Consider the following 22,950-nt stretch of genomic DNA (forward strand, 5'->3'; position numbering starts at 1 on the left):
CAGCTAACTGGAATAGACGGCTCTCCTGTGGGTATGCTCCGCTACCTTGCTCCTGAGCTGGTCGTTTTCCTCCTTGCAGGCTGAGAACTGCTTCTTCCAGTGCTCGATGCTGGCCGCGGACTCCTGCAGCGCCGTGGTCAGCCTGGCGTTGCTCTCCCGCAGCGTCTGCAGCTCCGTCTCCCACTTCTTCACGTTGGATGAACTGAAAAAAACAGGGTGCCGTTAGGTACCTTCACCTTATAATCCTGCGTATCGTTACTCTTTACCTGACTGCAAACTCATCCAGCCATGGCGCGTGTTTACCAATGATCTGTGGTTGTAAGATCAAGCATACTCAGAAGTATGTACTTGCCCCTAGCCATTGCCCGCCTGAGGAGAACATAAGCATTGATTTGACCATCTTTGCCAAAACAAAGGGATCTATCAACCCCAGCAACAGTGACCTGTGCTTCTGGAAGAAAAGTCCTGCTGTCAAAGCAGGCTGTAGGGTTAAGCCGACAGCTGGGATCTCCACCGATTGCAGACAGGGGTTTTACTCCGGCGCTGGGGATGGTCTGTGCTCACCTCCAGAGCGGCGCGGCTGTGCCTCCCCGAGCACCCGCTGCTGTGCAAGGCCTGGGGACATGGTACCCGTGCAACAAAGTGACTCCACACGCTTGCAGATGTTACAATAATTCAGAACAGAAGATGTCAGGGGATTGACACTACCTATATTTGAATTTTTTTTAATGCTCAGCCTTAAATATAAAAGTGTTACATAATTCCGAAGAATTAAACTACTCATTCCCCAAAGCTTCAAGCTGCAGCGTAGAGCACGAGATTAGAGGGTGAATGGAAGGAAGGCTTTGAAACTCCCTACATGCTAGCTGCCACTTGCCTGTGGAGGCGTCTTCAGCAGGAGGAATGAGCAAACGTTATGATTTGAAATAGGTTATGCTATTGAAATGTCAATAAAAAGAGATTATGTACTTCAAATATAATATATGCAACCCTAGAATTGCTCACTGGGTAATGCTGCTTATGGTGCTCCTGCCTTATTTTTTAAATAGCTTTTTAAGAGTAGCTTGATCCTGCTATATTTTCTTTCCATTCACAGATATATTCACATGCAAGAGGCAGACAAGGCAAGATCCTAGTAGAGAATTACAGTATTTTAATGTCATAACTTTGCATATTCCAATGCCTGTATTTTCACTATGGCTGCAAATTACTCTTCTCAGCATTTTCAAATAATTTATCAAAGCAAATAGCAGAAAATGTGACTTCGAGGGATATTGTCCACAACTTTAGAAATATCCCCCTAAGACTTCTAAGCCCGGTGAAATTATATTTCTCACTTCACCTTTTTAAGGTTGAGTTCATAGAATAGAATCACAGAATCATAGAATCATTAAGGTTGGAAAAAACCTCTAGGATCATCCAGTCCAACCGTCAACCCAACACCACCATGCCCACTAAACCATGTCCCTAAGCGCCTCATCTACACGTCTTTCAAATACTTCCAGGGATGGTGACTCCACCACTTCCCTGGGCAGCCTGTTCCAAGGCCTGACCACTCTTTCAGTAAAGAAGTTTTTCCTAATGTCCAATCTAAACCTCCCTTGGCGCAACTTGAGGCCATTTCCTCTCGTCCTATCGCTGGTTACTTGGGAAAAGAGACCAACCCCCACCTCACTACAACCTCCTTTCAGGTAGTTGTAGAGCGCGATGAGGTCTCCCTTCAGCCTCCTCTTCTCCAGACTAAACAGTCCCAGTTCCCTCAGCCGCTCCTCATAAGACTTGTGCTCCAGACCCTTCACCTTTATTCCCTTTTATAATTTTAAATATCCATATCTATTTTCATCAAAGTAAATATAGCAAACTCAAAGAGGAAGAAGAGATGGGCTTCACGTGTTATCAGTAGCAATTGCTCCCCCGTGGCTTTAATGTTATTTCTGTAGATCTAAAACTTCACAAACGAATGTGGCTATAAGAGTTGGCATCAGGAGAATAAAAGAGATCTTATTTCATCACAAACTAGATCAGGAAAAAACTGAATGGTAAATATCTCTCAACTGGATACCGGGAGGTACTTGCTAAAATCTGCTCATTCATCCATTCTGCTGCATCATTTAAAATTAATGCAATTACATTTGAATAATTTCTGTTAATATCATTAGCCATCAGATAATTACAGCACGCTATTCCAGTGCAATTTAGGTATTAAAGGAACCTCACCTTTGGGCTAGAGCAATTTTTAATTTATCATTCTCAGACTTGAGATGTGCCTCAGCAGGGCCACCATGGGATGCTTTCTCGTCGTCTGTCCCGTTCACACTAGATGCTCGAGTGGAAGATGGTGTTTCACGTCCAGATTCCTGCAGCACAACACACAAATGAACACTGGGCTTCTCCTGCACCTCCTGCAGCACCACGACACCAATTTCTTTGTAATCTTGATCCCACACACCACCCTGCTGAGACCTAGGCTGCGTATGCTCTCCTGGCAGAACACAAACACATACCCTTTACATCTTGGCTGCAAAGCTGGTCAAAAAGAATGAAAAAATGATAATGATACACAAAATGGAAGTGTAAAGTGTTCAAAAAATTTTTTAAAAAGTGTTGTAACCGACAAGGCTTGTGTTTTCTAAAGGTTGTTTGTTTTTCTTAAGATAATGAAACAATACAGTGCACCTGGAAGCACACAAAGTCCAAACCAAAAATAAAAAAAAGAAGATACTGCTCCTCCAAGGAGATGCCATTCATAGACTGCTTGGTGCTGATCACCAACAGAGAACAAAGTGATCCATAAAGGCCACGACCAAAGTCTTCAAAAAATGAGTATCCAAAGTCAGCCTCTCAGATCGATATTTGTGGACCCCACAAAGGGGGTTAGTTGCAAGACTAAGAGCATTCAGCAACTTTTTTCTGATCATGCAGCTGAATTTCTCTCTGACTAAAATTCGCCTAACTTTCCTCCAAACATTAGCCCAGGCCAAGAACACCCACTGAACAGTGCTCATTCTTATCTAATTCAATCTGTGTGAAATTACAGTCAAACATATAGAGAGACTGGGACAACACTCAATTTCCCCAATCTGTAAGAAACCTCCCTGGACATGGAGGCCCTTGGCCATATCAAGGTGTGCTGTCTAAAAAAGTGTATCGAACAAATATGCAACACAAGGTTCTTCCAACCACTCACTAACGCACTGCCTCTGGTCCCACACCACAGCTTTCAATCCATCACATCCAGGCAATGAAACACTATGGCCACAAAGTCAATGTCGCCACTGGCAAACCAAACTCTTACAAAAGTAGATTAGACAGAGGACAAAAAGAAGTATCTTGATGAATCCCATTTACTGTCTTCTGAAGCACTACACTGACTTACTTTCCAGTGACCCAAAGTACATGTAACAGTACAAATCAAAGGATGTATAGCTTTCCCTGTTATTAAAAAAGTTGTAACAGCTCAAGAACTGCTGAAAAAAATTAGATATAAATGAAGGCAAAGAGCATGGATGGATTAAAAATATTCCTCTGACAATGTTAATGTCCAGCAGCTGACAATTACCTTCGGCAATCTTCATTTTATATACTTTAAGCTTGCTGCTGGTACAGTCCATTAGAAAATTTAACTTTAAATAATTTATCCTGTATGCACACAGGTATTAAAGCTAAATTACAAACCTGGGAATGATTGCTTGAAGTCTCAATTTTCTCTTGAGATCTGTCTCTTGCTAGTTTGGCAGCTTCTTTTACTTCTTGGAATTTCTCTGCAAACTGGAAAAAGCATGAAAGATATTTATTAGAATGATTTTATCATCTATTAAACTGTTCAGATTACTATATTTATATGGTTCATAGATCTCCAAAAGAACAACTAATTTTGATAATTTAAAATTTTTGGCAAGAAAACCCATTTTAATTCTTTGGCAGAGAGGTTCTTTCAAAAGGAATGGGGGTGTTTCTAAAAGAGGGACATCTCTGTAGCTCTGGCCAATCTCAGTAAAAACCCATGGAGAAAAAAAGGAGCTAAAAGTGTCTCCTGGTTTGATTTGGTTTTGTTTATGTCCTCCCCCTCCTCTGTTTCACTCGGTGTTGACAGTCTATTAAAGTTGAAAGCATAAAAGACATACGTTTGGATTAAAAAAAAAAAAAAAAAATCAATGTCTTCTATTCCTAAGAGCAAGTCAATTAAATTCAAGAATGCAAATGAGCTAATGAGATATCCGTAGGATGCGAGCAAGAGATTATCAAGACATAGAAAAAACTAGAAAAAGGTAGATCTGAATGTACAATGGAGCCATATGAAAATACAGCTTTTCTGGTCTAATTTTCTTATTACTGGCAAAAATAAAGGTAGAAGACTTCAGGGAAAGGCCTGGATGCTTCCTGTAAGAGGGTTATATCAAGCTGGGGGAGGCAGGGGAAAAGAAAGATAAAGATGAAAAGTAACGATCCCAATCTCTACAAGTTGCTGTAGGACATCGGCTCCGAAGCCAGCCTGGCACTTTTGACATACAAGTATTATCACAGCCAGGCAGGGTTGCAGGGCTTTAAACACTTTAAACAGTGTTTGAAGTTTTAAAAGGAGGATTGCAAAGATGAAAGAAAAGGCATAAATTTTTTTTTTAATTAAGATGTATCCTGAATGAGTAACTTTGCCTTCCTGCTAAAGCAGCTTGGTCTTGCTTGTCTGTGTTTTGAGAAACTTGAAACGCTCGAAAGGAAAGACACATTAGAAGTGCATATAAACAAACCTATTTTAATAATAAAAGGACTGCCATTATATCCTCCGATAATTCAGAACACTCATGACAAAATTGTAAATAAAAGCATGAACACACATCACATTTTATAGTCAAAGAATGGGAAGAGTCATTATCCACTTACTAATCTTATCTTCTAACTTTCAGATTTACAGCAGGTATTTAGCATGCTCTTTCTCAGTAAAATACAGGGACTATAAAGATTGATAAAACAAATCTTCTCCAACTGGTCTAAGAGGAAATTGGATTTATATCTGGAGGCACCTGTGTTTTGTATAACACTCACAAATGGAAATTTCCAACAAACACACATATATCATTTATAAATCCCATGGACGAGCACATTCTCAAAGCCGAGTGAAATTTTGGGTGTAGACTACGATCTGTGACAATGCTTATGAATGAAGATCGAGCTCTCAAATCCAGCTGTTTTATATACAACAGCTGAAATTGCATATGCAAAGTATGTGCTCTTGGATGGCAGCAGTTGCCGTCTGATGGCATGTGCAGTCACTACACACAAATGACTTGATTACCTTTGTAGCGCTACAAAGATCCTTAGGAATAACTACATTACATTTTCGCCTTAAGCGATTTAACTCCAACTTTACACAAAATGTATCTATCTCCTGCGGTGACAAAACAGTTATAACAAACTGATTATTTCTAAAATACTGTATCAACAGTAAGCTCTACACTTGGGTTTCGTTCAAATAGTAAAGTTTTGAGTCTCTCTTTTACAATAAATCTTTACGGGCAAGCATGAAAAATTTATGAGCGTTCTTCATGGACTATATGAAATATGAAAAGACAAAAAGAATTGGAAGCGATCTATCAAATTTTATTTTTGCAACTATCTTCATAAAGCACACAGGAGGCTGCTGTGAAAAATTATGTGAGCTGAGAAGAAAAATGACATTTTTCCACATTTCCATAATAAAAAATTGTATATGACTGAGCAAAGCTAATCTTCAATATAAAACTGATAATGATCTCATTGCACAATAGATTTCAGCCACGTCTCTAGTTTACCAACACATGCATTTAACACATTTGCTTTTAGAAACAAGTACAAATAACTGAATTTTTCACCATCTTGGTGACAGATCTTCAGCTTTAAGAGTCAAAATATTACCCGTCATTCTTATCGTTGTTACAAATGTAAAGACAGCTGTAACAGAAACCGTGGTGAAAGACTGTCTCTGGTGTTTGTTTACCCCACACCCTTTGAAACAGTCAGTCCATGAAGAGTTCTAGTGCCGCTTCTTTTTCATTCTTAGCTAATTAATACTTGCTAGATTTTACTAACAGTCTATTTTTGAAAGCTACAGAGGATCACTTGGCTTGTTATGAAATTAAAGCCTTTCACTTGATTACTCTTCTGAGTGCAGCAACACGGTGGTGACAGCCCAAACTTGTGTAGCATTACCAACGCTAATTGCTACAGCAGCAGACCAGGCGCTTCTGAAGCTACCCAGATCCCGAGGCCGTCTCTGAGAGTGACGGCATGGCCACAGTCTCTAATCACTGGCAGAAATTAGAGAGATGCTTTCTCTCCAGTAACCGATTTCTTCTGTCCCAAACATAAATAATTGACAAATAATTGAAACTACAAAATCGGGTGCCACCTCCAAGATCTAAGTTGACTTTGAGCTATCAAACCTTTGCAACAATAGGGATTGCTTTCTAAATGTGAAATTCCTAGTTAAAAAGTGAAATAATCTTCTGTTCAGTAGATAAAAACTTGGTAAATGTGGTCTCGAGGGGCAATGCATGTATAAATACCCAAAACCAACTAAAAAAAGCATCATGCTCCTTCTTCCACCATCCTTACTCCCTTCATCTTCCCTTTCTTCCACCCTTGTCCTTGGGCAGACAAATTTCCCCAAAATTAGCAAAAAAAAGACTGGAGTAGGAGAAACGCCAACTAAACACCACTCCAATAGTCCGTCATGGATTATATGACGTGTCTTTCACAGGAACCTGTGAAACTAAGCTGCAATATGGAAAATATTTGCTGCTACCAACGCTTGTGAAGCCTTTTAGTCTAAGGCTGCTGCAGCCCATGAGCACTGTCTGATTATGAGTCTTGGCCAGTGACATTTCATGGGGACTCAAGGATGCTACTGTGCATCGCACAGATTATTTAAAGGCTGTTCAAATCTGCAGCCAGCTTGTCACCTGGAGAAATATATATATTTTTAAATAGACCTTCTTAACATTTTATACATTAAAAAGCATTATTTTGTATGTGTAAATTTTAAGCTCCTGATCTGGCATAATATTTTACGTTTCCTACTGACAAATTGTGCCAGTGTCAGACAGATGAAACAGCTGCTCCCACCCAAAGCAGTCTCATAAATATTTCATCGCCCTCTCGGTTTGCAGAAGGCTGGGTGATGCGACGTTCCCCTTGGGAAGCACCGCCGTGCCATGACCCACAAGGCACGCATTGCTTTGCCCATGGTTTTCTTTGGATGAGCCCACAGTACCAGGCAGATTGGCAGCAAAAAAAGACTACTTACTCCAGAAAGTGGCTGGCAATTTGCTCTAGCACAGCCAGCGCGCTGCCAGCACCGAAGCCGGTGGGACCGGGGGTGCTGCGTTGCGTGCTGGGGGCAGGGGCAGGCTCTGCTCCGAGCTTTCGCCGCTGCAACACAGCACCAGGCAAATACCGCACACATAACGTGCGTGCATGCATAGAAATAAAGTCCATTGCTTCCCAGATGCTGGACACAGTTGCTTTATGATGTGCAAAGTCTGGGTTTACTGGGTTTCCCACCTGCATAAATCTTTGTCCCTTGACTACCTACAGCTCCTCAGATAGCATGTCTGCATCGAAGCATCCTGGATGATAGCAGAAATTTTACTTAACCGCTTCATGTGCAAAACACATCGCTGCCTTTACAGCACCAGCCCTGCCTCTTCATCACACCCAGGCACACCATTAATTCTCACCTATTGCGAGTTGCCTGTAGTGATGTATGAATAATGTCTTGAGACCTTTTTGAGGCACAGGGTGGGAAGGGGGGAAAGGAGGGTCAGCAAGTCCTGCAAGGGGGGAAAAGGACCCTGAGTAGGACATCAACTTTAAGCCCTGGGATTCTCCCATCAATGTGAACGGTAATTAGGTTACTAGGTCACTGAATGCAGTTTTCATTAATGGCTCATGTTTAATTTGAACTGCTTTTCCCTATAGGTATGGATTAATGCTTAAGTATCTCAAGAGAAGCAAGGCATTAGAAAGAGGCAATATCTTTTATTAGGCTAACCAATATACTTAAAAATGCACACTTTTTAGGTGTGCTAACCTATTCTCATGTCTCATTATTATTCATTGTTTTCAGCAGACATTTTTCAGCTTTATTTATTTATTTATTTTAAGCCAGGGCTATTGATCTCTCGTTTAGAGGAGTTTTAATGTGTCCTTCCAATTCCTGACTAAAAGCTTCAATTATTTCCAGTAAAACTGGCAAGCTTTAATTTATATCTTTTATAAGAGTATAATGATATCAACATAAAATTAAACTTGATTTTACTATTCCCAATACACTTATACATCTGTAATCTCTCCACCATCTCTGATCTTTTGTACTAATGGTTCAATAATTAAACTGAGGAGCAGGGATGAAAATGTCTCATTGCTTCGCATGGTGGTAATAAACCAGGTTTTCTAACATTTTCCAGATAGACAACTGTCAGCTTTTTTTTTTTAAAATAGATCATCTCAAGCTATTTTCAGAAGTACTCCCCTTAAGCTTCCCTTTGATATTCTGACCAGAAAAAGTCTTTCGGCTGGTTTCGAAAGCTTTTCCTGCAAGTAGAAGGCTGTATTATCGGCAGTGGGCTCTTCAGCAGATCCTGCAGTGCAAACAGATGTGCATACCGATCTAGAGAGAAACACAGCTGGTGCTGGGGCCCCTGCACCCACACGACACGTTTTTCAGATTGGCTCTAGTCCGGCCACATGAACATCAAAGAGCTGCTTTCTAATACCAGCATTACATTTATTCTAAGTACGTGTTTGAACAGTTTTGGAGAATATGGTAAAATCTCTCTGATTAGGGTGCAAGAACCTCCAAATGTACCTCGTGCCTTGTTATACCTCTCGTCTCCCGAGCCAGCCTCAGCACCACCTGCTCCGCGCGGCGCGTGGTGCGTGTTTAACCCCAGCCAGCCCCCCGGTGCCGTGCGGTCACCTGTCATGTTGCAGAGGTGTGACTTCAGCAATCCGGGATTAAAAATTACTATCCAATGGTGCTAATTCTTTCATTTGGTGTCCAAAGGTTGTACTGTATCATGCTTATCTGTTACTCAAAATAAACCTAGGCCCACTTTAATCCTCCCATATTCCCATACTACTTATTTAGCTATTATGAACACCTCTTTATCACAGGAGTGGAGAATATGCATAGGTGAAACGAGCAGTCCTCTACACTTGATTAAGCATCATAAAGCACAACCAGCACCAGCACCTCATTTTCAAAAAATAGTTTTGCATGTGATTGGTTGGCCTTAGCATTCCAGAAGAGCAGGTTATTGCCATGGCACCTTTATAGACATCCCAAGTCCAAAAATAATTTAATGTGAAAAGTAAAATATGCTTTACCTTTAAGAAATATTTGCAAAAATTGCAATTCTCTGGGAATTGCAATAACTCAGTAAGACAGACTTAGTAAAATAAATTCCTATAACAATTCAGATGATGGAAAGGTCCTCCTTCTATCGCAATGGTCTGCCCTTGCTCTTTTAGACATACAAGAAACATCTTGTTCTCCTGCTTCTTTTCATATCAAAGCACACAGGAGGATAGCAACAAGAGAGACCGTGTGCCATGCCCAAGGACACAACGCTGAGTTAACTGACAAAACCCAGTGCCAAGTAGCCGTGCTTCAAGTGTCAACTATGTGTTAGATAAGTAGGGGTTTTTTACTGCATGAACAAACAAACATCTCAGCTGCTTGATGAGCACTTGGCGAGACCACTAATCTAATGACAGAGGATGTATTTTAAACCACTGGTTATTCATTACAAGAGGCAGCTCTAGACTTTACAAGCCTGCTGTTGTAGCCAGTCTCTGGTCCAGACAAGTGTTGCATTAATACCAAACCCACGTTTGGGGTGTAGCTCCGAGACACAGCTCTGCCAGCAAACCTGGCGTCAGACCTCCCCGGCTACTCATCCCCCATCTCTGCCACAACTCACTGTCACCTCCCCAGGTCGGTGATAAAACCGCTTTGGGTCAGGGCTGCAAATCACACCACTGAGCTGAGATGCCAAAAATGCAGTATTATTTTAACCCAGATCAGTTTACCGAGCCTCCTGAGAGCACGGCCCCACCAACAGGGGTATCTGCGAAACCAGGGCACCAGCAAGCCCCGGGGGCTGTCAACTCTACCTCGGTTAGCTACCATCGGCAGCAAGTCATCAAACGCACATTTCCGAGGCTGGGATAGCAACTCTCTTCCTTCAGAGACATCAGGGAGCCCTAATGTCAGCAGTCCTGGCATATCAGTGGTTCCCTTTGCTTTTGGTGCCACTTTCAGCTGAAACGAGCACACAGGGCAGGAACATGCCAAAAAGTACTTCAGAGTTCAGGTTGTTTCTGTAAATAACTGAAAACACAAATACTTCCAGCCATGCTGGGCAAGATACTGTCAAGATCACCTCGCTAGTACCATTGTCAGTGGGCAGATTTAATTTATAGTTTTGACCATAAAGTTTGCAATACTGCCTGCTTCTGTATATACAGACACTGGATAATTATAGGAGATGGACAACTTGCACAGATGAAGAGGACTTGCAGAAGCATGCAGCTCAGAAGCGGTCAGATGGGTATATGCAATTCTTCATTAACAAGAAACAAGATAGCCTTTGCAGAAATTCAGTGAGCCCCAGTACCTTCGTCAGCTGCTGCTCGGAGGGAAAGCCCAAGCCAAACACAGTATTTGCTCTGCTGTCCGCCCACTGGCCAAACTTCTGCGATGTTTTAGTGAAGGTCATGTTAGGTGTGATTGTGCTGTTTATGATCACCTGTTTAAAAACAGATCAAAAAAGAATTAAAAAGTAGAAGCCACATCGGAAATGCATATCCTAGCAACGATATCAGCCAAAGCAATTAGCAGTCTAAATTGGGAAATTGCTGTATTCAGAAGATTTTTTCCCAAAACAAACCAGTTTCCATCTTGTCTTACTTCATGCAGGAATTCTGATGTTTTGTCTTCTTTTTCCAAAGCACTGTAACGGTCCTGCAGTTACATCAGGAACACCGCTGCAAGAACATCACTGAAATCAAAGCGACGGCAGGGACAGGAGCTATAAAATTACCCTGGCAGAAATGCCGATGCAAAATCCTCTTTTTTCAGTGTTACAAAGGCATACAGCTACTCCCACCCGGGATGGCCCGATGCCTCCAAGCAGGGTGTCTACCAGCAACACCTGCGCTCAGACTGGAAGAGCAAAGAGATATTTCCGCATTTCTCCATTTGGCCTCGGGCCTCCACAAGTAGGATGCCTGAGATATGTCAGAAATTAAAAAAAAAAAACAACCCAACAAAAAACAAGACAAGGAGAAGTTGATAGCTTAATAATGAGTTTAACTTGGGAGGGTGGTGAAGTGCATCACCAACAACACACATGCAGTATCAAATGTGGGCCTCAAGACAAGTATTCTGCCACTTTACACAAAAGTTAACTAATATCTGCTTCACCACCAGCAACCTTGAAAGCAACAGTGGTTCTTGCAATTAAAGAAATAGCCAATGTGAGGAAGGCTGTTGGGATGAAGTCTCTAAGGAACTTAGTGGAACAAGCATAAAATGTAATCTTGCAAAAAGGAATGAGATATATGTCAGTTCATTATCAAAAATCTTAACTTTATTTGCAAGATACATCATTATATGAGTCTAGAGACTCCTTCCCCTGGAAATTAATTCAAGTACAACGTTCTTTCTACTAACAGAATAGGAGCTTTCTTTAGTAATGCGTACCATCATTTCCAATATGCAAATTATGCAGTAATTCAGCCAAATCTGTGGGACAGTTTAATTAACATGATCAGGAAGTATCCTGGCAACACCATTTACTACCTATTCCAAGCAGGTTTTTTCCTAAGCTATCATTTACATTTAGCAAAAAGTGTGAATTAAATTTACCAGAGAAAGATCATTACTTGCCTCCGTCCCCTCCCTAACTTCTGACCGCTGTGCTGATGCTTTTATTTGCTTCCTTAGAAATTGCTCAGCTTCAGTGGTTCCCTCTTTTTGCATCATCACTTTCAAATAAACATACGATTTGCTGCCATTTCCTACTGCTGAAAGTTTCACCAAAAGGATCAAACCAGACAAGGGCCAGGTGGCTGATGCTCCTGAAATTGTTTTTTGCATGGGAGGAATCAGGGAAGAAAAGGGGAGAGGCGACTCTGCAACCAGCGCTGGCCAACACACGCCGTACCGACACCAGCCTTCAGGGTCGAAACATCTTTTTGAACGGCCGGTTGACAGGCAGAGGTACAAGCAAAGCTGCCCAGACGCACTCTCCTCCGGCTAAGTCACACAACAGAAACACAGCCAATACAAAATCTAAGTGCGATTTCAGAGCTTTAAATTAGAAGAAAATCAAAGATTTTATGTAGGGTTTTGACAATGCAAAGGGAGTATGATGATACGAGGATTGCATGATACAGAGAGTCACAAGAACAGGAGGAAAAGCTACCACCAAGCCAGAAAAATCAGGATGCTTTCCAAAAACTTTAAGGAAAGCGCTATAAGTATACATCAGACAGATGAACTACTTACAAATGTTTAGCTTCTCAAGTTACAGAATTTATTTTAGAAGCTCTGAAATACACAGAAATTTCAACTGATAAAAAGTATTACTTCAGTCCTCCTGTGCCTATCAAATTAGACATCTGTGGGGAAAAACTAATAAAATGACCCATTTTATTGAAAGGCAAAAGCCTCACTCACTGGAAGCAGACTCCGAGAAGAATAAAATTCTTCCATACCTCCTACAATAATCATTGAGTAAATACAAATATATAAAAAAACATACCAAAGATATCTTTTAGACCACGGTCCAATGTTATCAAAGAAGTGATAAAAGGAATAATGAAGCCTGCAAATTGTAAATCAAGAAACATCTTATTGAGCAATGAAATTAATTACATTAGCTTAGCACCTTAGAGGTTAATTTTTTCTCTAGCCAGTGCAGATTCCAAGAGAAGGTTGTGGTGATCACACACCTTCAAGAAACCGACAGTTCATCTGTTAAATTTATAATAAGCTGCAATTATTATTGCAGCTGGAAGCCGGCTCTATCTTTTTTTCCTTAAATCCTCCTCTGTCAGTTAGGCACTTCAGAAATGCTGCGTTCCTACGGAGAAGAGAAAACCTAAGTAAAAGCTTAGGAGATTAAATCAGAGCTCATGGAAACCGTTCAGAGGAGCTGGATGCTGCGGGCACATCGCACTTATCCATCCAGTCTTCCTCCCCATCGTCGCCCCATCGCCCCGTCACGCTCGCAGGAAGATGCTGTAACATTAAACTTGGGGAGCATCAGCCCGTACATTCCCTTCCCATGTAAATCTGGACACCATTTCAGAGCGGAGATACTACATTGGCCAGGGAACAATCACGTTGGTTGTGTTTAGGAGAAAGAAAGGGTGTTATGATTTCAAAGAACAATGAAGAGCGAGGCTTGCAAGCGCTCCTGCCAGGTAACCCAGCCTATCCCCCCTCCCACAGCTGGCTCAGCCTTGGCTACGTGAGACCAGAAGGAAAGTACTCCTCACCACTCCTCCACCTCCCGGGCAGAAGGTCTCCAGCCGGGGCAGAAGACAGGGGAAGCCTTTGTGGTCACTGCAACAGGAATGTTCAACAAACCGGGAAAATTTTCTTTTTTCATGAAAGCCAGAATTCTCCAGTTTCAAAGGAAGAAGGAGCTGAGAGGAAGGGCGCAGAAGGGAAAGGACATATTTGAAAGCTGCTGTGGGCAGGATGAGCCCGGGGGCTCTTTTCCACCCCTAACTGCAATCCAGTATTATAATTCTATAAGAAAAGGCAACTCATCAATTCAAATGGCTCTTACGAAATAACTTTGCATTTGGTCCTCATTTGTATAATACACACATGGTGCAATTCTGGCTGCATCAGAAAACTTTCATCCAGGATAATGGATTCAAAAGACAAACTACTCTCTAATCAAATGCAATCAATCCCTGAAGTGGTTAAAGAGTTCTCCCTAGAGACAAAGGCAAAGAGGAGCATAATATAATAAGCACCTTACAGAATAATAAACTCATTCGTCATACTGACTGAGTTGTCTACATGCGGTTAAAAAAAATATCTGCCTTTGCTCTCATCTACATGCAAGCGTATCAGATGGCGAACATTCCTGATACATCCGCATAAGCCAAACAAAATCTCATACTAATTTCACTTCCTTTGGGAGAAAAACAATCCTGACAGGTCTAAATTTTTTATTTAAAGACGACACAGAAGAATTTTCACAGTACAAGGTAGTGCTACGTCAACCAGAAATGGCTCCAGACATTTAGAGACACACGGGTATATTCATCAGATAAAAGTGAATGCAAATAAGCTGGCGTAGAGCAGAACGTTCATAGGCTGTAACACACCCATCCCGCTGCCTTCCCACGGCGAGAAACTGCCAAATAAATCAAGCAGGGAGAGGTCACAAGACGACCTGAGTGTGTAGAAGGAAGAAAAAACATACTGGCAGCTCATGCCGCTTGTAATATATGAGCAGTGCTCACATACACAGCTGCCATTTCTTTTAGGGGATGCTTCGAGTATTTAAAGGGTTCCCCTCCCACACTCCCCGTATCACAGCACCACAATAAAGAGGCAAAGCTGATGTGGCTCCTGAAAATACTTTTCCCGAGTCACGGTTTCATTAACGTAAGGTGAACGTGCGTGCCGGCTGGCTGGAGTAAGAGGGAGCGGAGCTGGAAGAGCACACGGGGGGCCACCGGCTTTGCTCACAGAGCACGCCCTGGTCGCATCGGCCCCGGCTCGCTAGATGCGCAAGAGGGAAAAGCAAAGACGAGAGCAAGCTCAGCTCCAAGGGGAGGAGAGCAGCGATCATGGTGGGCATTTGGCAGAGCCACCGGCGCAGCCCCGAGGAGGAGGGCCAGCGTGCCGCAGGAACTGGCCAGGACGCTTCCTCTGATGAGACGCCCACCGAAGGGGATGACGAGCCAATGCGGCCAGCCCTGTCAAAAGCTTCTCTACCTCAAAAAGACTGAAATAACAGCTATGAAATAGCTAATTAATATATTAGCCAATGTATTTTGGAACTGCGTCAAATTAAATCAGAAAAGGGCCCCTTATTCTGGGACAAGAGTGTCAAATTAGGAATTATTCTGGAATTTTCCCTTTAAATTCACATCACCTGTTACTCTGAAGTAACCTCACCTCCAAAAAAGCCCCAAGGCTCAAGGCCACAGGATCTACTCATTAAGAAGTCACTACATTAAAACCTCCCCATTTCGTTTTCACACCTCTGAATATGTGCTTTCCAGTTTGCAGACCTTGTGAAATTTAATTTCCCCAACCCACCAGGCTGCTAATCTTCAGTAAAGATGTATCCCAGTCTAAAAACAGAACTGAAGAGGGAAAGAAGCTGCTAATCCTCTGGCCACAGCTATCACAGGCTCAGCAGGTTCTTCCAGCTCATCAAGTCGACATGAATCAGAAGGGCTTGTGACACTGGATGTGGAGATGAGGAGACAGGGATGGCTTTGCAGAGAAATTCTCCCTCTATCCCAAATGTTCAGCAACTCCCTCGTGGAATTAGCCCACCTACGTTTCCGTGATTTGCACTATCCTTCATGACCCACCATCCTCCCTACCTCTGCTGACAGCTTCTAGGCTTACGTGTAATGTCTTTTCTCCAATATGTCACTGGTGATAAACCGATGATCTCATTTCTAGTCCTACAAAGCCAGCACACACATACATATTGTTAATCAAGACGGTGCTATTAAAGGGAAAAAAGAGAGTCCCTTGCTGAGGCCACCTAAGAAGGCCACCTCCAGAGCAGGAGCAGCACAAAGACATGCTCACAGCAGCGTTAAGAACTTGGGGATGAAAGAAAGAACAGCCTTTGGCCAAACAGTGAACCTGTAATGCAGGAGGATTAATTATAGTTGTTTTACAAATCAGGGCCAGCAGATGTGATCAAATCTTTCTCCCCACCCTTCTTGCTAAGTCTTTGTAGAAGGTCCTTAAAAAGAAAAAAAAAGCCTGGGAAAACTGAAAGCAGCAATGGCACTTGTTCTAGCTTTGCTTTATCTGTTGCACCTGATACGTAGGCGGAGCTTTACCTGGGACAGGCTGAGGGTATGGATTAATTAGACTGGAAGCACTGTAAACATATGTTAAGAAGAGCATTGGGTGTCTCCACTTTGCTGTTCCTCCTGCCCTGCTCCATTGTTGGTGCGTGACTGGGGGGCCCAGAGCACAGGGTAGGCAACACTTGGCCGGACATCTACCACCAGACTCTTGCCCCGGGTACCCATCACTTTATCCCTACAGTGACAGTAAGCCTGGCCAGCCACTGCTTTTCAAGAATTACTGTTCTACACACTTAACCAGGACAGTAGTTATTTCGCCCATTGATGGACTCCAAAAGCTTCCATAACTACATCATGTATTTCTGTAGGAGGCAGGAGAGGAAGGGGAACCGCAGTGATTCATCCGCACTCTGCAAAGAGGAAGATGCCAGGACACCTCGCAAGCTGCAAAGGACGTGCTGCAGTCCGAAGCGTTTACTTCCCAACCTGAGCTCCCTCTGCAGGGAGGAGATTCACCTTTTATGGATAAAGTATCTCACGTGCTGCTGCTGACGCTTGCTTTGTGGGGAAAAGAGCCATTTCTACAGTTGCACATCGCTTATTTTTCCTTGCATCACCTTGCATCCCCAGGATAATTCAATGAATGATGAGGTTCATTTTTAACCCCAAAAGCCAACAAATCAAACAAAACCCACACAGCTCTTGTCCTCCTTCATGAAAAGAGATGTAAAAATAGCCCCCTCTCCAATAAAAAGACTAATAACTGTTTTTCCTCTGGTAAAATATTTCTGTTGTAAAGCCCTCACTGAGAACCTGTCTAAATGCAACAAAAGTGGGTTCATGATTATGTGAATTCTACTAAGTGAAACTCCTGCTACACCTACTCCACTGCGCTCTTTTTCTTCCCAAGGTAATTAACATCTCTGCAGGGTTGGCTTCCCACCTCCTCCACCCAGTCTAAATCTCTAAAATCTCCTATTTTTGCTTTGACATCTGACTAGAATTTTTCTCCTTTTAGGCACAGCACACACATCCACCCACCCACACGATTCAGAGCACCAGCAGCTGTTTCATGCAGAAAATCTACAGCAAGGATTTTCAAACCCTCTACGCTGGAACAAATTGTTACCCAGGAATTTCATGCAACATTTTACAAAATATATAAACCAAGATGCTTGTGTGTTATTTTCACATAAGAAATAAGATTTCTAGCTTATCAGAGACAGGGAGAAGAATACAGTGGACACTTTATTTTTTTTCTAGTGACTAAAATTGGAGTGACGGAGAAGGCTGCATTATCTACAATTAGATACAATTAACCCCCCCAGTTATATCACATTCACGCTTTAGAGGATTTAATAAAAGCATATAGTCTTTGTCTCTGAATCATTTAAGCACTGATCATTTTCTGCATCCTTCAAGCTGTATGACAACAGCTTAACTTAAGCCTGAAGGTCCCTTTGCAGCGGTCAGAAATGGCATGGCCACGTGGCATCATTAGACTCCTCTACTCTTTAAAAAACTACACACCCCAGCAATGGGATAGCTTACCACTTCCTCTCTAAAATCTGGAAAAAACCGTCCCTCAGCATGAGGAATGGCCAAGGGCAGGTACATTATTTTTAGGAGATGACAGGATCAACTTGGCATCTTCCAAAGCACCTTGAAGTGGTCACTGTTAGATGAAAATCAAGGGCAACCAGGTCTAGCAACACTTAGGAGCAATACACTAACATAACTGAAGACACAAGGTATCTATGAGATAATATAAAATACCAATCCTTCTGCGTCCTCAGAAATGCCTCATCCCTTATTTTGCTGTCAGAAAACAAAGCTAGGTGGAGGTTAGCTGGGGCTCATGTGATCGTCTTGTTCACTCCTCAGGGAGAATCAGCTTTGGACTTCAGCTAGTATTTAATGATTGACAGTCATTTATACTATTCCTCATTTTCTATCTAAGAACCACCGTGCCATTGGATGCAACTTCACAATCCAGAATCAAGAAAGAAGTGATGTTTGGGTTTTTTTTGTAAAGCTAGGAAAATATTGCCTTGAATTATGTTTGATGCTCAAATTTTAAGAATACACAATGCAGTGTAGTTTATTTATAAACTCCATCTGGCATTCCTTGATTAGCACATCTGATACATGAACTCTCCAAACAGGGATTTCCAAGTATTAGATACCTCTGGCACTACAGCGGGGGGGGAGAAGGGAACAAATAGTTTATATAACTGTTCCAGTGGACAAGCAATCCTTAGAGTTTCATAAAGCACAGCTTATAGGAATTATTCTTTATTACTTTCAGTAGCTGAACTTAAAAAAAGAGGGAGTGAAAATCCCAGATTAGGAAACCAACAGCTAACCAGTGCTGCATTTATTGCAGTTCTTGAAGTCCCTAACACCCTGGGAGGAGGCTGCGGAAAGCTCGAGGGGATGGAGCATGTGCTCAGCTCACCTTGGGGCACAAGGTTCCTCAGCCCCCTTGTAATTTCTTTTGGAAGAAAAAGGCAGCACAATGCAAAACCCGCAAGCAAGCTGAGCATCACTGTGCTCCCTGGAGTCTGGTGAGCAGGTATGGAAGTTTGTACCATCTATAAATTTGCTTATTTTGGTCTCATCCCACAGGTTTTGCTTTGATCAGCTAATGAAACCAAAAAGATGAGGGAAAGCATCTGTAAACTCTACCACGTTGTGCCTGTGTTGATGATGTTACTAAAAACTTTGAATTTTTTCTCAATTTTCACCTAACTACAGGCGTGGATTACTTTCACCAAAAAATTTGTTCAAGATTCTTCAAAAGTTTTGCTAAGTTCAAGGACCACGACTTAAACCAGGCATCCTTCGCTTGATTCCAGGTTTCTTTACAGTAACATCACATGGTTTAATTAACCTCTCTGGCACGTTCAGATGCCACATTCATACTCGAATCTGGTGATCAGAAACAACTCTGTGTGAGGCAGTTACACGCTGAAACACTTTCTTTAACAGAGCTTTTCCGAGAAATTTTATGGGGAGGTTTTAAAAAGGAAAAATCTACCCAGACCAAAGTTTCCCTACTTGCCAGTAAGCGGTGCAGCAAGAAATCCTCTAGCATGGATTTTTATCTTTTCCTTTTTTTTTTTTTCTTTCTTTTTAAAGAGTAGCAAATTGTGTTTCTGCAAAGGTTTCTGCAATCTCCTGGCTTCAGTTGCGTGTGGTCTTTCCAGAGCTAGTGACACATGCACACACTGTACATATAAGCAGAAAAATGAGCCAGATAGGATCAAACAGTGGCAGATGTGCTTCTGTTCTTCTGTCGAGGATACAGCTGTTGCCAGCACATTGTTATCTTTTCTCCTAAGCTTACTAACCGGCTTCTGAAGGATTTACTTCCAGAAATAATCCAGACATTGAACAGAGGATTTTTCACATTTCAAAGTTAATAACTTGGAAAGACACTAATATAGAAACACTTAAGTGATAGAAGTTCTACAGCTCTAGACTTTTTTTTTTAAAACCAAAACACATCCTCAGCAGATGATTTCTGGTTGATGCAGTCTCAAGGGACCCACCGAATTTCCTGGCATTTCCTTTTCTCCATTTCTCAGCTTTTGACAAGCTCTCTTTCACCTGAAGCCCCAGGTCTTGTTTGTGCAAACATTTTTAATTTTTCCTTCCATTCCCAGCTCATCTCCACCAGTATCAGCAATTCTGAAATTACCATTGCAGTTAAGCCCTAACAGTATTTTTTTTTATCCTCTGAACACTCAAGGACCTGTCCACACAAGCGCACCCAACGTTACTAGCTCTGCCTATCTAAACCAGTCTTGGCAACTGTTGAAAATTCTCCTGCAGACACAACTCCAGGCAATGTACTATCCTCCCAATTATTAAATCCTGCACCTCCCCTCAGCCTGAATTTCTGAATACTTGATAACACCTTAAGCAAATAAAGGATGATGCAAGTGGCTAGTCTCATCCTTGGCTGACAGCTCTGCTTCTCCTTTATGCTTTATTTCTTCATCACCAAATTCCAAAGAAAATGTTTTCAAGTTATTTTAAAGTCTAGAGAGAAATAAAAACTCAAGTAACTTTAGTCAAGCCAAGTACATCACAAACATAGACAACACAAATATTTTAAGATCATCGGGGACTGTATTTTCCTTAATTTCATTCACTCTTATTTCAAAGATGTCTTTGAGAAGAATGTGAAGTCATGGTCTATGTAGCAGAAGGATCCAGCCCACACCTCAGTGTGCTCACCCCACACAGATACTGATCCTCGTTTTAAAATGTGCATTTCATTTTCTATTTGCATCTGCCCTGCTTCAACTTCCATTAACGCCAACATTCACGTTTCTCTTTGATACTCCACAGGCCAAATGATTTATGTCTCCACAGGACCCCTTTGGAACATAACACTTTGGGCACACCCCGCACCTTCGAGGTGCCCAACCCGCCACCCCACGCAGACCCTGCCACCCTCTTACCGCTACACCCGCACCCCGGCTGCAGGGCTGCTGCTGACCCGGCGCCCGCACCCCAGCCTTCACCGGAGCCGCAACCTCTGCCTAGGAGGCACCAGCATCACCCACTGGTGGCAAGTTTTTCTTGAACTGAGAGTTCCCCCTGAATCATTCAAAGTGATGCTAAAAAGTCTGGAAGTTGCATCACCACAATTCTAACATCTTTAAATGAAGTGAGGAAATAGCTATTAAAAATATTAATTATTTACTGCAAGTTGTTTCACTGTCTGAGCGAGAGACCGGTTCCAGCTTAGGTTAGGCTGATGCACTAGTCTCAGGGCAGGATAGATGTTCTGCTCTTAATCTGCTCATCATACAAAATGAAGAAGAACAACTCTACAAAAGGAGCAGCTGCCTCTCAGAGAGCAGCCCAATCCAGCTTCATTATTTACAGCAACAACAAGCCCAAACGGGACTGCAAAAAGCAGCTAGAGACTCTTCAGGCATCTTTTACAAAGTACTTTGTTTAGTACAATTGGTACTAGAACATGTCTCCGGCAGACGAGCATCGTCCTCCAGCAGAGGCTGGGAAGTCTGAATCGGGAAAAGTCCACACTGCAGCTGCCTTACAAAGCAAACTCATCTGATGAGAGTGATTAAATGGCAATCAAATTATTTTAAAGGCTCTAGTATGGATTCACAATATACACACGCTGATATTATTATAGTTGCTCTGTCTCAACAGTAAAGTACTTATCTATTATATGATGCATATATAAAGATCATAAAACCACAACTAATGTTTTTACTTAATAGTCATCTCGCTAGCAGAAAAGCAACGCGATGTTTATTATAACATACACACAAACTGTGCACACTGGAAGACAGGATTATGCATTAAAATTATATTTTATATCATGTTTTTGTATTTCAAAAGATGTCTGTTATGTGGGGGGTTAATTAGTTCCATTTGTTGGAATTACTCTTTTATGGCTCCCGTATCATCTCCAGTGCTAATAATCGTCTTGAGATTAGCTCAATAGTTCATGAAATACTTAACATACTATGATAAAGAGAAGATGAAGGCCATCAAGTATGCTCAAATTTCTGTATTACAGTAATCAGCCAGACCAGTACTGGAAATCTTTTCTTATGGCATATGAAAGTTTCTTCTGTGGACAGGTATGGACAAGAGTGCAGGAATACCAGACCAGTCAGCTCAGACCTCCAGAGGTCAAAACCTGGTCACCTTTCCACCGGCTTACCCTAATGTGGCGTCACCCTTAAGCTGGGATATGTCTTTTGGGCTCTTCAAACAGTAACAAGTGTCACACACTGCCCTTCTGATGAAAGGTCCTTTCCGTGTTGGTTCTCAGTGTCAGAAGTATAAGTAATATTGAGCTCATGCTCCCCCCAGGCCCCTGTTTTATGGTTGGCACTCTTTCTGGGACGACCAGAAAAGGAGAGATTTCCCACTCCATCCCAGGGAGAAACGGCGTGAAGGGCAAAAAAGAGCACGGCAGAAAAAGTTTTGAAAAAAAAGAAATATCCATCTCATTTACCCAGCAGTAAAAAAAGCTTTGAGTAGCTGGAATAAAAAATATTTTCTGTTAGTTTAATCAGATTTTACCAGCAGGGGCTCTCTGGAAATCATAGTCCTGCCAGTGCTGCAGTCAGCAAAATAATCTTCAGGGCGAGGAGCGGGGCCTCTCGGCATTTCAGCAGGCACAGGGCAGCCGGCTCGGACCCCAGCGGCACAGCGTCCTCCGGGACGCACACAGCGGGGCAGGCAAAACTGGAAATAAAAGAATCTCCATCCCTTTGACAAAACACCCACACCTTTCAAAACCACAGCATTTAATTCAGGATTTCTCTACACACGTTAAAAAAAAAGGCAACACTTCGTAAGGTCACTTTTCATGTACTTTCACATCCCCTTATCTTTGACTACTCAAGGCTGTAAAACATCCTCTGATCATTTCACTACAAAAGTATTAAACCTGAAAATTTAGGTAGTTAAAAAACTTAGGTATTTTAAAAAACTTAGGTATTTTAAAAAACTTAGGTATTTTAAAAATACAAAACATGGTACTTCAATCCACCTAATTCATCAAGCACAGGGTCAGGTGAACACACTGATACTCTGAATGCCAACAGGGAAGGCGATGCTGTGATCGTTTCTGCTACACGTTATCGCAAATCAGACCCATGAGGTCTTAGAGGCACAGTTAAACGCTGCCACGCCAACGCAGGCCCCTGGCGAGGTATGCATTGCCAGAAGCCTTTTTTTAATTCAGTGCCAAAAATTTTGTAATATCTAAATTACTTGGTAGGTTTTTCCCGAGAAAGAGTTGCTATTGGTTTAATGGCTGAATTTACGTCAATGAAAGAAAAAAAAGAACATAAAGAACTAGCCAGATGAAGGAAT

The 22,950-nt window shown here is 42.0% G+C and overlaps 1 protein-coding gene across 1 annotated transcript in view; it reads right to left on the reverse strand.

The window, feature by feature from the left end:
* Positions 1-22,950, reverse strand: part of HOMER2 (homer homolog 2 (Drosophila)) — a 43,603-nt gene that overhangs the window by 6,608 nt on the left and 14,045 nt on the right. The window contains exons 3-6 of the mRNA XM_009573938.1: positions 10,659-10,790; positions 3,676-3,768; positions 2,218-2,357; positions 46-202 (exon numbers count right to left, since the gene is read on the reverse strand). Of these exons, the coding sequence (XP_009572233.1) occupies positions 46-202; positions 2,218-2,357; positions 3,676-3,768; positions 10,659-10,790 (522 nt within the window). The remainder of the gene's footprint in view (positions 1-45; positions 203-2,217; positions 2,358-3,675; positions 3,769-10,658; positions 10,791-22,950) is intronic.

The sequence above is a fragment of the Fulmarus glacialis genome, unplaced genomic scaffold (assembly GCF_000690835.1).
Source record: "Fulmarus glacialis isolate BGI_N327 unplaced genomic scaffold, ASM69083v1 scaffold26833, whole genome shotgun sequence".
NCBI lineage: Eukaryota > Metazoa > Chordata > Aves > Procellariiformes > Procellariidae > Fulmarus > Fulmarus glacialis.